This window comes from Mus caroli, chromosome 18 (genome assembly GCF_900094665.2).
Source record: "Mus caroli chromosome 18, CAROLI_EIJ_v1.1, whole genome shotgun sequence".
In the NCBI taxonomy this organism is placed as follows: Eukaryota; Metazoa; Chordata; class Mammalia; order Rodentia; family Muridae; genus Mus; species Mus caroli.
The window spans coordinates 71,471,343-71,483,615 of NC_034587.1; the positions used below are offsets into that span (position 1 = coordinate 71,471,343).

The 12,273-nt window shown below is 44.7% G+C and overlaps 1 protein-coding gene across 2 annotated transcripts in view; it reads left to right on the forward strand.

The window, feature by feature from the left end:
* Dym (dymeclin) overlaps positions 1-12,273 on the forward strand; it is a 274,143-nt gene that overhangs the window by 28,503 nt on the left and 233,367 nt on the right. For both annotated transcript variants that reach the window (XM_029471781.1, XM_021150437.2), the window contains exons 3-5: positions 5,140-5,192; positions 7,448-7,541; positions 8,789-8,922. In XM_029471781.1, coding sequence (XP_029327641.1) covers positions 5,140-5,192; positions 7,448-7,541; positions 8,789-8,922 — 281 coding nt within the window. The remainder of the gene's footprint in view (positions 1-5,139; positions 5,193-7,447; positions 7,542-8,788; positions 8,923-12,273) is intronic.

The window sequence follows — 12,273 nt, forward strand, 5'->3', positions numbered from 1 at the left end:
TCCTGGAACTCACTCTGTAGACCAGGCTGGCCTCGAACTCAGAAATCCACCTGCCTCTGCCTCCCGAGTGCTGGGATTAAAGGTGTGCGCCACCACGCCCGGCTAAAATAATTTTTAAAAACATTTAAGTAGGGCTGGCGAGATGGCTCAGTGAGTTAAGAGCACCGACTGTTCTTCCGAAGGTCCCAAGTTCAAATCCCAGCAACCACATGGTGGCTCACAACCATCCGTAATGAAATATGATGCCCTCTTCTGGAGTGTCTGAGGACAGCTACAGTGTACTTACATATAATAAATAAATAAATCTTTAAAAAAAAACATTTAAGTAATCTGTGATTATAGGAAAGTTATAAAATGCATAAACAAAAGTTAAAGTAGTCATATCTATTTAAAATACCACATACTATCAATTTTTTTAAACAAAAACCTGATGTTGTGTATTACTGTTACATAATTTTTTTGAATCACTGTGTTTGTATAACTATCCCTGGTCTCTATTTCCAGGACCTTTCTTCCATATGAGACAGAAGTGCCTTGCCCATTAAATAGTACCGACTTCCCTCACTGCGCCTTCCTGGGACCCTCTGCCTCTCTGTCTGGTAGTTTGCTGGCCTGGGTATCCTGTACTGCAGCGTCATGTCATGCAGCCATTCGTCATTGGCACAAAACTTCACTTTGTTACACATAGAGGCTCCATTTCTCATTAGCATTGTTGAGTTCCATTGACCACTTCAGTTTTTCTCTCAGGGATTTTCCTTGTCTTATAACAAATAAGAACGTGCATGTGTGTGTGTGTGTCTTTGTGTCTATGTCTGTGTGTCTGTCTGTCCAGAGATGAATTACGGTGATGGCCACGTGGCGCTCTCTCCTCTGGGAAGTGTAAACTCATAAAACTGAGCTTCAAATAACGACCAGAGAGTCACGCTGTAAATGAGGCAGTGCCTCAAGGAAAGGATGCTGAGGTTGCCCATCACTCCCAGTTCACACTTGTCCTTTCCCACAGACACCCTGCGCTGGAGGGGAGTTTGTCTTCCCTGACTAGGGTTAGTTGGCTGAGTGAACTTAAATTCTAAATGTGTTTCCTCACTTGAGAAACAGAAAAGAGACTTGCCCCAAATTAGCTCAAGAGAATCTGACCAGAAGAAACATGTGAGATGCTTAAATGGGGCACAGTAAGCATTGTTGCACTGCTGAAGTAAGGGACCAAGAAGATCCTTGCTCCCTTGATTGCTTTCTCAGCAGCATTGAGATCTGAATTTTAAAGCCATTAATTTGTCCTGTTTTCCTGTCTTACCCAGTGTGGCAGTTGCTGTAGTTTTGATCATGTAATAGTTCCGGGACTTTGGTTTGGGCGGTTGAATGGTAGCATGAGGATTGTGAGTCACACAAATATAGGCGCCCTTTGGTTCTGTTTGGATGTGTTAAAATTTTCTGCAATAAATTTATATGCAGTTTTATCCTTTAAAATTTTACCATGAATAGGTTCTTTTAAAGTGTTAACCTTCCTGCATTTTGACCACTGAATGGGCTAATTCTTGTGAGTTTTGTGATTGGTTTCTGTAATTCCCTCTTTGCTGACGCCTCTGGCTTTCTGAATGGCCACTTGTTGATTTACCTACTTGCCCTAAACTGACAAAGATCGCAGACTTGTTGGAGTCGGTATGTAGTAGGCCCAGAACGACATTAGTGTCAACTGTCAATCCTGAAGACATTCTGTGATAATTTTCAGGGGAAGGGACAAAGACATTTTTAGTATTGTTTTGTAAATCTCCTAATTGTGGTTTGTTTAGCAAATCTATGTTCAGAATTCTTTTGTAATTTTCCCCCAACAGCTTTTGGCATGTCTGTTTTCTCTAAAAGGTGTGAATTATGAAATCTTCATCTTTTACCATTTGAGTCTGGAACTGGTGTGCCTAAAAAGTAAAATACAGCCAGTCTGAATTACTGGGAGCTGTGAGTGAAAGAACATATGTACTTTCGAGGTTTGCTATCTGAATACACTGGGGCTCATAGTTCCATAGCAGTCAGTCACATTTCAGCCGCCATTTTCCTTGTCATATTTAGATTGCTTTTAATTTCTGATCATTCACATTGTTTTGTGCAATTGTAATTATGACCCAGATATATTCAGTTTTTGTTTTTTGAGACAGGTTTTGCTGAGTAGCCCTGGCTGTCCTGAAACTCACTCTATAGACAAGGCTGGCCTAGAATTCAGAGATCTGCCTGCCTCTGGCTCTAGAGTGCTGGGATTAAAGGTGTATGCCCTCATCACCCAGCTTGATAGAATTTTTATAACATGCTACATGCATGATACATTTTTCTTGTTTTAAAAAGGAACTTTCAAATGTACTTATATTTTATGGGTATGAATGCTTTGCCTGCATGCATATATGTGTAGCGCATGTATGTATGTGCACCTCACGTGTGCCTGATGCCTGTGGAGGTCAGAACCCTGTAAGGAGAGTTGTGGATGGGGGGGGTGCGGGGAGTGCTTTCTGTCATCCTCCTCCAGTCTCTTCAGTTTCGTTGTGTGTTGGGATGGCACCACAGATAGCAAGATCGTCTCCTCAGTGACTGTTTCTTTCTGTAACTGCTGCTGTCAGGGACTGACAGAGTGGCCGGATCCAAGAATGTGCCCGATGTGGCACCAGACGAGGATTGCTTCAGGACCCTGGTGGTTGTTTAATAGAGGCTGGCTTGGGAGCAAAGGTTTGATTATGCGATTATGAATTTTAACCATCTTTAATGTCCTGCAGATGTGGAGTTGCTGTAGTCTGAAGTATTCTGTGTGGTGTCCGTTATTTGATCTGAGTTAGCATTTGCTGCCTCTTGTCCCTTTTGGTGTGTTTCCAGTGCCCCAGGTCTGTTGAGAAACTTTTGGTCTCTGACTATGATTGTCTCGGGAGCGTTGGCGTTGGCATGGTCGTGCAGTGCCCTTTGACTTGTGTTTACTGCAAAGCCTTTGTCCGTTGTTATCTCCTGCCAGAACAGCTGGCTCCAAGTCAGGCAGCTGCCGGGTGAGGGAGCAAGCGAGCACCTGATTCTTAAATGCCCGGGAAGTGTAGGAAACTGGGAAGTGGATGTGAGAGGAAAGAAGCTAAGCGACAGTCAGTGTGCCTGGGTCAGTTCCTGTACAGCAGTGGCTCCCAGCCTTTCTCTGCTGCGACCCTTACAGTTGTCCATGTCGTGGTGACCCCAGCCATAAAGTTTCGTTGTTGCACTTACCCTGCTTTCATGGAACATGAATGTGGGGGCTGAGGATGCCTTTGCCGGAAGTGATTGCTGAGATGGGTACGGAGAGAAAGGCTTCGTGGGCCTCACCACAGAAAGGCTGGTGCTTGCTGCCTGGCTAGCTGCAGAGAGCAGCTTTCCAGGAGGTGGGGTCATTCTGACAAGGAAGTTAAACCACTTGGAAGGATACATCCTTGGGGCTGGAGAGATGGCTCAGCCATTAAGAACACTTGCTCTTCTCTAGAGGACCAGAGAGTGACTCTCAGCCCCCGTAGCAGCTTGATCACAAGCACCTGTAATGCCAGCTCCAGGAGTGCTGGACATCCTGCCCTGCAGTCTCCTGCCCTTGTGTGACCTGGTGGCCAGAGAGAGGGTTAAGATCACTAGTTTACAGCTTGTGCAGATGACCCACCTTGATCGACCTCCATGTCCTAAACATGGTAGGGCTCTGTGCCTGCCATGTCTCTGAATTCCCCTTTGTAATTTGATTGAGGTCTCATTCACCATGCCACCTTGGTTGTCTAGGAACTATAGACAAGCTGGCCTTGAACTCAGAGAGATCTGCCAATCTCCCAAGTGCAGGATTAAAGGCATGTGTCAGCACATCCAGCCGCTGCCTGCCTTCCCATTAAGGAACAAAGCTGGCCGTGGTTGTGCTCACTTTCAATCCAGCACTAGGGTGGCAGAGAGCGGCAGACTTCTGTGAAGATGGTGACAGGAGACCCAGTTTCAAAACGAATGAGTAAGCAAAAGAGTTACTGTAAGCATGGTAGTGTCTTACATACTTGTATGTATGTGTGCCTGGTGCCTGTGGCAGTCAGAAGAGGGTATCAGCGTCCCTGGACTGCGGTTATAGATGGCCTACATGTGGATGCTCTTTTGTAAGAGCAGCTGTTGCTCTTAACCTTGGATCCATTTCTCTTTCTGTGCCCCCAACCCCTGGCTTTTTGAGCTGCCTCTACATAGCCCTGGTTGTCCTGGTGCTCCCTATGTAGAGCAGATTGGCCTTGAATTTACAGAGACTCCATCACTGCCCAGCCTTTTCAAGTTAGATGTTTTGGGGTTCTTTTTACTTTTGAGTTTACAAACAGACAAACAGCCTTTTGGCTACTGTGTTTTGTTTATTATTTTGTTTTGTTTTGTTTTGGGTGGGGGGAGGGCATGAGTTCTTACTATGTTGCTCTGGCTGGCCTGGAGCTTGTTTTGTAGGCCAGGCTGGCCTCAAAATCCTAGCGATCCCCCTGCCTCTGCCTCCCAGAGCTGTGGTATTCAAGGTGTGTGTCACCATGCCTTTGTTTTTCTGTGTCTCTGAAGCACTGAAGCTTGCATGTGTATGCTTTCTTTTCTTGCTGTTTTTAATTTTCATTTTTGTTTTTTGTTGTTGTTTGAGACAGGGTCTACAATGTAGCCCAGGCTGTACTTAAATTCACTGTTCAGCTCATGTAGTACAGGTTGGCCTTGAACTCATGGCAATCTTCCAGCCTGAATGCTGGTAATGACAGGTATTTAACACCATTCCTGCCTTTTGCTTAACTATTTGACAGTATTGAGAGCTATACTTCCCATGTCTCCTAAGCATAACATCACTTCTCTCAATAAGGGCATGATGGGTCAGTGGCTTGTTCTGTTATGGATTACCCTACCCGGTGCTGAAAGATAGGGCTCCCCAGGCTCCTCTCTACCCTCCTGTGAATTAGAGTACATTTCCTAACTACACTGAAAACTGAATTGAGGCAGGGTCTGCACTGTAGCTCAGGCCGTGCAACTTTCTTTACATTGCTAATTTTATTGTCTTCCTTGTTAACCATATTCTTGCTCTGATTTATGTTTCCTATGGATGCATCCTGTTAGTGTGTGCATATTTAGTATTGCATTCTAAAGTACTTTTCATTCCTTTTGTCTTTACAGTACTGAGTTGAAGCTGTTGGAAGAGGCAACCATTTCAGTTTGCAAGTCTTTGGGTAAGGTGGGAAGGGAGAGAAAAATAGGCAGTTTCTAAAATTTTCTGTTAAAATTTTTAATAGTATAATAATGAGTTGAATTAATCTAGTAGCATTCTTGGTTCTGATGGTGATGGTGGTGATTATTTGTTACATGGACTCATTGGTGCTTTGTACAGGTTTGTCAGTGTGCCTTGTCTCTCTTTGTAGCAGTATTAGTGGACCCTCCTGGGATTTCAGGCATGGGGCCTACACTGGCTTCCCTTGTATATTCTCTTACAGTATGTATCTGCAGATGTCTTAGTTAGGTTTTATTGCTGTGAAGAGATCACATAACCAAGGCAAGGTCCCTTAGAAGGGACAGCATTTCATTGGAGCTGGCTTACAGTTTCAGAGGTTCAGTCCATTATCTTCAAGACTGGAGCATAGCAGCATCCAGTCAGGCATGGTGCAGGAGGAGCTGAGAGTTCTACATATTGATCCACAGGCAGTAGGAGGAGACTGTCTTCCACTGCAGCCAGGAGGAGGCTCTGAGTCCATACTGGGAGGAGCTTGAGTATAGGAGACCTCAATGCCTTCCTGCACCGACTTACTTCCTCTGTTCCAACAAGGCCACACTTCATAATAGTGCCACTCCCTGTGGCCAAGCATTCAAACACATGAATTTATGGGGCCAAACCTTTTCAAACCACCACAGCAGACTTGCATTAATTTTTAAAAGTATATTCTGAAGAACTCCATCTTGGACACTCTTCAACATGTGTCAAGACACTCACTTAGGGGCTGGAGAGATGGCTCAGCTGTTACAAGCACTGACTGCTCTTCCAGAGGTTCTGAGTTCAGTTTCCAGCAACCACATGGTGGCTCACAACCATCTGTAATGGGAGCCTAAGCATTCTTCTGGTGTGTCCGAAGACAGCTGCAGTGTACTCACATACATAAAAATAAAGCTTACATATATACACAGTTCTCAGTACTGCATGAAATGAGCTCTGACAGCTCAGGCCAGTGTTCTTCAGTGTTCGAATTTCTGGTTCAACAACGTCCATGCATCTATGTTTACACTGGAAATCCTAGGCCAAGAAAGTGACTGTGCACTTGTTGCTGCCTTGGTTTGAACGTTGCACCCAACACGTAAACCCTGTGAGCTTTTTTTCAGCAGTAAAAGTAAATTTTGGACTAAACAGTCTCTTTCTTCTGTCGAACTCTTAGCTTTTGAGCTTGAGAGATTTGCCACGATGCATAATACGTTTTATGGATAATTTTGACGTCTAGTTTGTTATGTCCAATAATTTCCTTATAGCTAAGAATTTGAGCCAGTAGATATCTGTCCTTGAGAAAGTAACAACCTATAGATAGAAATATGTAAAATGAACTGGAGAGATGGCTCTGTGGTTAAGAGTACCCGCTGCTCTTCTAGAGAACCGGGGCTCAATTCCCAGCACCCACAAGGCAGCTTACAATGGTCTGTAGTTTCAGCTACAGAGGATCCTATGTCGTCTTCTGATCTTCTCAGGTATGCACATGTTAGAAAGATATATGTGCAGGCTAAACATCCATATATAAAATAAAACAATACATTTTAAAATTTAAAAAGAATGTGAAACATCCCAGGAATACTGGTGCTTCCCTCACTTGAGGTAGCACTTCCTTCTACTGTTTACTTTGTGAATAAATTGAATATTTGGAACTACAACTATCTCTTAGTCACTGTTCTTTTGCTGTGATGAAACACCATGACCAAAAGCAAGTTGGGGAGGGAAGGCTTTATTCAGCTTATGCCTGCATATCAGTATCAGTATTCATCAAAGGACATCAGGACAGGAACTCAGACAGGGCAGGAACCTGGAGGCAGGAGCTGATGCAGAGGCCACGGAGGGTGCTGCTTACTGACTTGCTCCTCATGGCCTAGTCAGCCTGCTTTCTTAGAGAACCCAGGGCCACCAGCCCAACAATGACATCACCCACAATGGACTAGACCCTCCTCCATTGATCACAAATTAAGAAAATGTCCTACAGGCCTGCCTAAGACTCCATCTTATGGAGGCATTTTCTTGATTGAGACTCCCTCCTCTCAGATGACTGTAGCTTGTGTCAAGTTGACATATGGCTATCCAGCACAGACGAAGAGTAGCATTGTCTCTTATTGCTTATTTTCAGAATTAGACGTGAAAGTGTCTGTAAGAGTGATCAGTCAGCAATTTCAGTGTGACATTTTATAAATGGTATGATATGCTCAGTATTAACTATTTAAATGCCTTTCTTGTCTCTTGCAGTTGAAAACAACCCTCGAACAGGAAATCTTGCTGCGCTAACTAAGGTCTTCCTATCTAGAACCAGGGAGCTCAGGCTCTCAGCCGAGTGTCAGAAGTAAGTTACGGCTCAGCACCACCGCACCGTGCTTGGCGCCATGGGGAATAGTTTTTATTTGATGCAGGGGATAGGCTATGGTCTTTTGAAAACCCCTGTGGAGAAATTATATTCTTTTTTTTTTTTTTTTTTTTTGGTTTTTCGAGACAGGGTTTCTCTAGCTCTGGCTGTCCTGGAACTCACTTTGTATACCAGGCTGGCCTTGAACTCAGAAATCCGCCTGCCTCTGCTTCCCAAGTGCTGGGATTAAAGGTGTGTGCCACCACGCCCAGCTATACTCTTTATTAAGAGAAAAAAAGTAAAAGAGAAGTTTTTATTTTAGGGTCTTAAATTGTTAGTGTGAGATTCAGTGATTTGTTTAATTCCAGCACTTAAGTTAGTTATTAAAATTATATTCTTTAAAATGATTAGTAATTATATAATTATTTTTAATCCAGTTTTAAAATTAATCATTCGTTTTGGGTAGCACATAAAATGGGTTTTATGGTGACATTTGTTTGCTCATGTTCATCTGCCATCGCCCTCCTTTGTCATGATGTGGTTGTTACTGTAAAAGGTGTTCCCTCCCGTTACCTCTCCTTGTGATTACTAATCTAACTTCAATAGCGACTTAGATTGATATCACCTATGCCACATCTATAGCTCTTATGTCCTAAATACTGGATCTGTGGATGTCTGATTGTTTATGACTAGAGCATTGACTTTGTAGCCCAGGCTGGACGAGGCACTCTGGTGCTTTAAGCTTCCAGGTGCTGGGATATCACGTGGGGGGCCACTATGCCTGGCTCTTATAAAATTGTTATAGCTAAATAGTATCATCTTTAAGATTGTTTATTGCTTTGCTTAGGAAGAACTATCTCATTAATACAAATAACAGGCACTATGTTGTGTTGCCACAGATGTCCCCTTTGGTTACATTGTATACTTGCATATGTTCTCTTTATTCTACCATAGTTTTAGCTTTCTTTGCTTTCACGTGAGACAGTTATAAAGCTAAGGACAAACCGGTTACACCTACAGGTGCCAGTGACCATTTTAATCCAGTAGACTTCACTCAGTAGAGTTCGATCTGAGGGAAGATACAGTAACTGCCACTGGCTCCGTGTAACTGCAAGATGCAGACATTGTCCTGTCCGCAGGCTGTGCAGAGCCATCCTCACGTTAGGAAGACACAGTGACTAGACACAAACCGCCCTTGCCTATGATGAACTACTGAAGGTGAGGTGCTTCTGGTCTTTCCTTTCCAGCCACATCTTCATCTGGCAGACACACAATGCTCTGTTTATCATTTGCTGCTTGCTGAAAGCGTTCATCTGTGAGCTGTCTGAGGAGGAGCTGCAGCTTCATTTTACGTATGAAGAAAAGTCCCCCGGCAGCTACAGTAAGTAATGGGTCCATGCAGACCTTAGGATAAAGTAGGATCTGGCCTCCCAGCAGTCCTCTGTGACCTCCACGTGTGGCTCCTGTGCTGCTCACACCTGCTCCACACACACACACACACACACACACACACACACACACACACACACACATTCAGCAGTTAGGCATGGACTTTGACAACTCCAGGTGGCCTGCAATACCATCTGTTTCCTTTCTTAAAGCGGCCAGCAGGAAAAGGCCTCCCTCCTCTGCCGTCTCTGCCCATCACTTGTTTTGTTGCTGTAACCAAACACCTGACAGAATGGGAAAGAAAGGGTTTCTTTTGCCCAGCGGAGTTTGAGGGTGCATTGAGTCATGGTGGGGCGTGGTGGCAGCAGGAGCGCGAGGCAGCTGTCACCTTGCATCTGCAGTAAGGAAGCCCAGAGAGTCCAATGCTGGTGCTCGGCTGCTTTTGCCTTTGATTTGGTTGGTACCTCGGTCCGTGGGATGGTGCCACCCACTTCTAATGTGGACGCTGTGTCACGGGCATGCCCAGAGGTCTGTCTCCTGGGTGATTCGAGATTCGGTCATGTTGACAACAGTGTAAGCATCACAAAGTCTATTCCTTGTCAACCCAACAAACAGACCACTTACCACTTATTATTGTTGCATTTTTAGATTTATTTATTTTATGTGTATGACTGTTTTGCCTCTGTGTATGTATGTGTACCATGTGTGTACTTGGTGCCTGTGAAGGGCAGAAGAAGGCATGCCCTGGAATTGGAGTTAAGGGTGTTTGTGAGCCATGATGTATGTCCAGGTCCTCTCTGCAAGGGTAACAAATGTTCTTTATTAGTATTTTATTTCAATTCACTTTACACACCAATCACAGCTTCCCCCACCAATCCCACCTATACATATTCATCCTCCCCACTGCCCCCTCCTCTGCTCCTCATAAAAGGGGATCCCCCCCTGGGGTACCACCCCACCCTGGGATATCTAATCCCAGCAGGCCTCCCACTGAGGCCCACCAGGCAGTCCAGATAAGGGAGATCCAATGGCAGGCAACAGAGTCGGAGATGGTCCCCTCTCCAATTGTTAGGGGACCCACATGAAGACCAAGTGTCACATCTGCTACAAATGTGTAGGGGCCCTGCACCCAGCTCCTGTATGCTCCCTGGAAGTGATCTTAAGCACCGAGACATCTCTCTAGCGCCTGTGTGTGTGTGTGTGTGTGTGTGTGTGTGTGTGTGAGAGAGGGGGGGGGGGGGGGGGGGGGGGGGGGGGGGGGGGGGGGGCTGTGTGCACGATGCCATGGCATGTAGGTGAAGGTCAGAGGACAGCATTTAGGAGTCCGTTTCTCCTTCTACTGTGGGGTCTGGGAACCTAACTCAGGTCATCACGTTTTGTGGCGAGTGCCATTGCCTGTAAAACGATCTGGCCTGTCCTCACATATAATATATAACCTTTTAGCCACGAGCTTCTGCCTCTTACCTCCATAGATGTAAAGCCATGTCATGATGTGAAACTCATTTGTTCCATCCTCAAGTTTCCATGGTCTTTAATAGTTTCAGCACTGTCTACCATTCCAAGTTTCTTTTGTTTCTTTTGAGACTGAACAGGGGTGCTGCTTACTGGCTGTTTCCCCTGTCTTGCTTAGCCTGCTTTCTTATAGAACCCAGGACCACCAGCCCGGGGATGGCATCACCCACAAGGGGCAGGGCCCTTTCCCACTGATCACTTATTGAGAAAATGCCTTATAGCTTGGTGTCATGGAGGTGTTTGCTCAACTGAGACTCTTTTTTCTCTGATGACCCTAAGTGGACACACAAACTCAGCAAGTGCACTTAGGGATCCTTCTGTAGTCACTGGATCAGGATCATTTACATCTGACTGTAAGTGCACCTGGCACATGGTGGCGTCTTTTCTGTCTGAACACAGTAATTGCAGACATCTAGAAGCATTGATGTGCTTGGAAAGGCATAGATCACAGATCCTAAATATAGCAGGGCGTTGACATATAGAAGTTTTATTTTTAGAAAAGAATGAGTTTGTTTCCTTTTCTTTTTGTGATTAGTTTATAACAGCATTTTAGAATGCTAATTAAGCCAGGTGGTGGTGGCGCATGCCTTTAATCCCAGCACTTGGGAGGCAGAGGCAGGAGGATTTCTGAGTTCGAGGCCAGCCTGGTCTACAGTGTGAGTTCCAGGACAGCCAGGGCTACACAGAGAAACCCTGTCTTGAAAAAACAAAAAACAAAGAAAAAGAAAAAAAGAAAAAAGAATGCTAATTAAAAATATTTAATATGGGCTGGAGAGATGGCTCAGTGGTTAAGAGTACCAACTGCTCTTCTGAAGGTCCTGAGTTCAAATCCCAGCAACCACATCGTGGCTCACAACCACCCGTAAAGAGATCTGATGCCCTCTTCTGGTGTATCTGAAGACAGCTACAGTGTACTTATGTATAATAATAAATAAATCTTTAAAAAAATTAAATACTTTAGAGTAACTCCAACGAAAATGGGCAGAAACATAGACTCTACCAAGATTTTCTGAATATAGGTGTATAATAAATCTGACGGTGTGTGCTTCATTGTGGTCCTGGCTGGCCTTGAATGCAGTCTGCCTACGTCCCTGCCTGCCTGCCTGCCTGCCTGCCTCCCTCCCTCCCTCCCTCCCTCCCTTCCTTCCTTCCTTCCTTCCTTCCTTCCTTCCTTCCTTCCTTCTTTCCACGTGCTAGGCTTGCTGCTCTGTACCACCATGTCTACGGCGTGTTCTGTTTTGAAGAAACAAGTTTGTTCTGGCTTTCAGGCACTGGAAGCTGTTTTGGAGGTATGTAAGTGCCCTTGATGAAGATTTTAGCGTTTGTCGTTGGCGCAGTGTACTTTGGGCAGCATTGAGAACCTGACCCTGTCCTGAGTGCTGCGGAGCTGCGGTTAAGTCTCTCTTTTTACCAGTGCTTTTACTTTGTCCTTTTAAAGATTTATTTTTATTCCCCGTGTCTGGCTGTTTTGTCTGCGGTTTATATGTGCACTGTGTACATACACGGTGCTGGAGAGGCCAGAGACGGTGATGGACAGTGTGAGCATCCTTGTGGATGTTGGAAACTGCATGTGGGTCCTCTGCCAGAACAACCAGAGCCTATAATAACTGCAGAATGTCTCTCCAGCCTCCAGCTATTTCTTTTAATGAATGGTGTGTGTGTGTGTCTGTGTGTGTGTGTGAATGTGTATATGTATGTGTGTATATGTGTGAGTGTGTGTGTGTGTTTGTTTCATTACTGCTTTGCTTCTGGTGATCAGTAAGGGTCTCCACTTTTTTTGATACATAATCATTAGCATAAATGATAAAAATTACCTAAGCCAAGAAAGTGA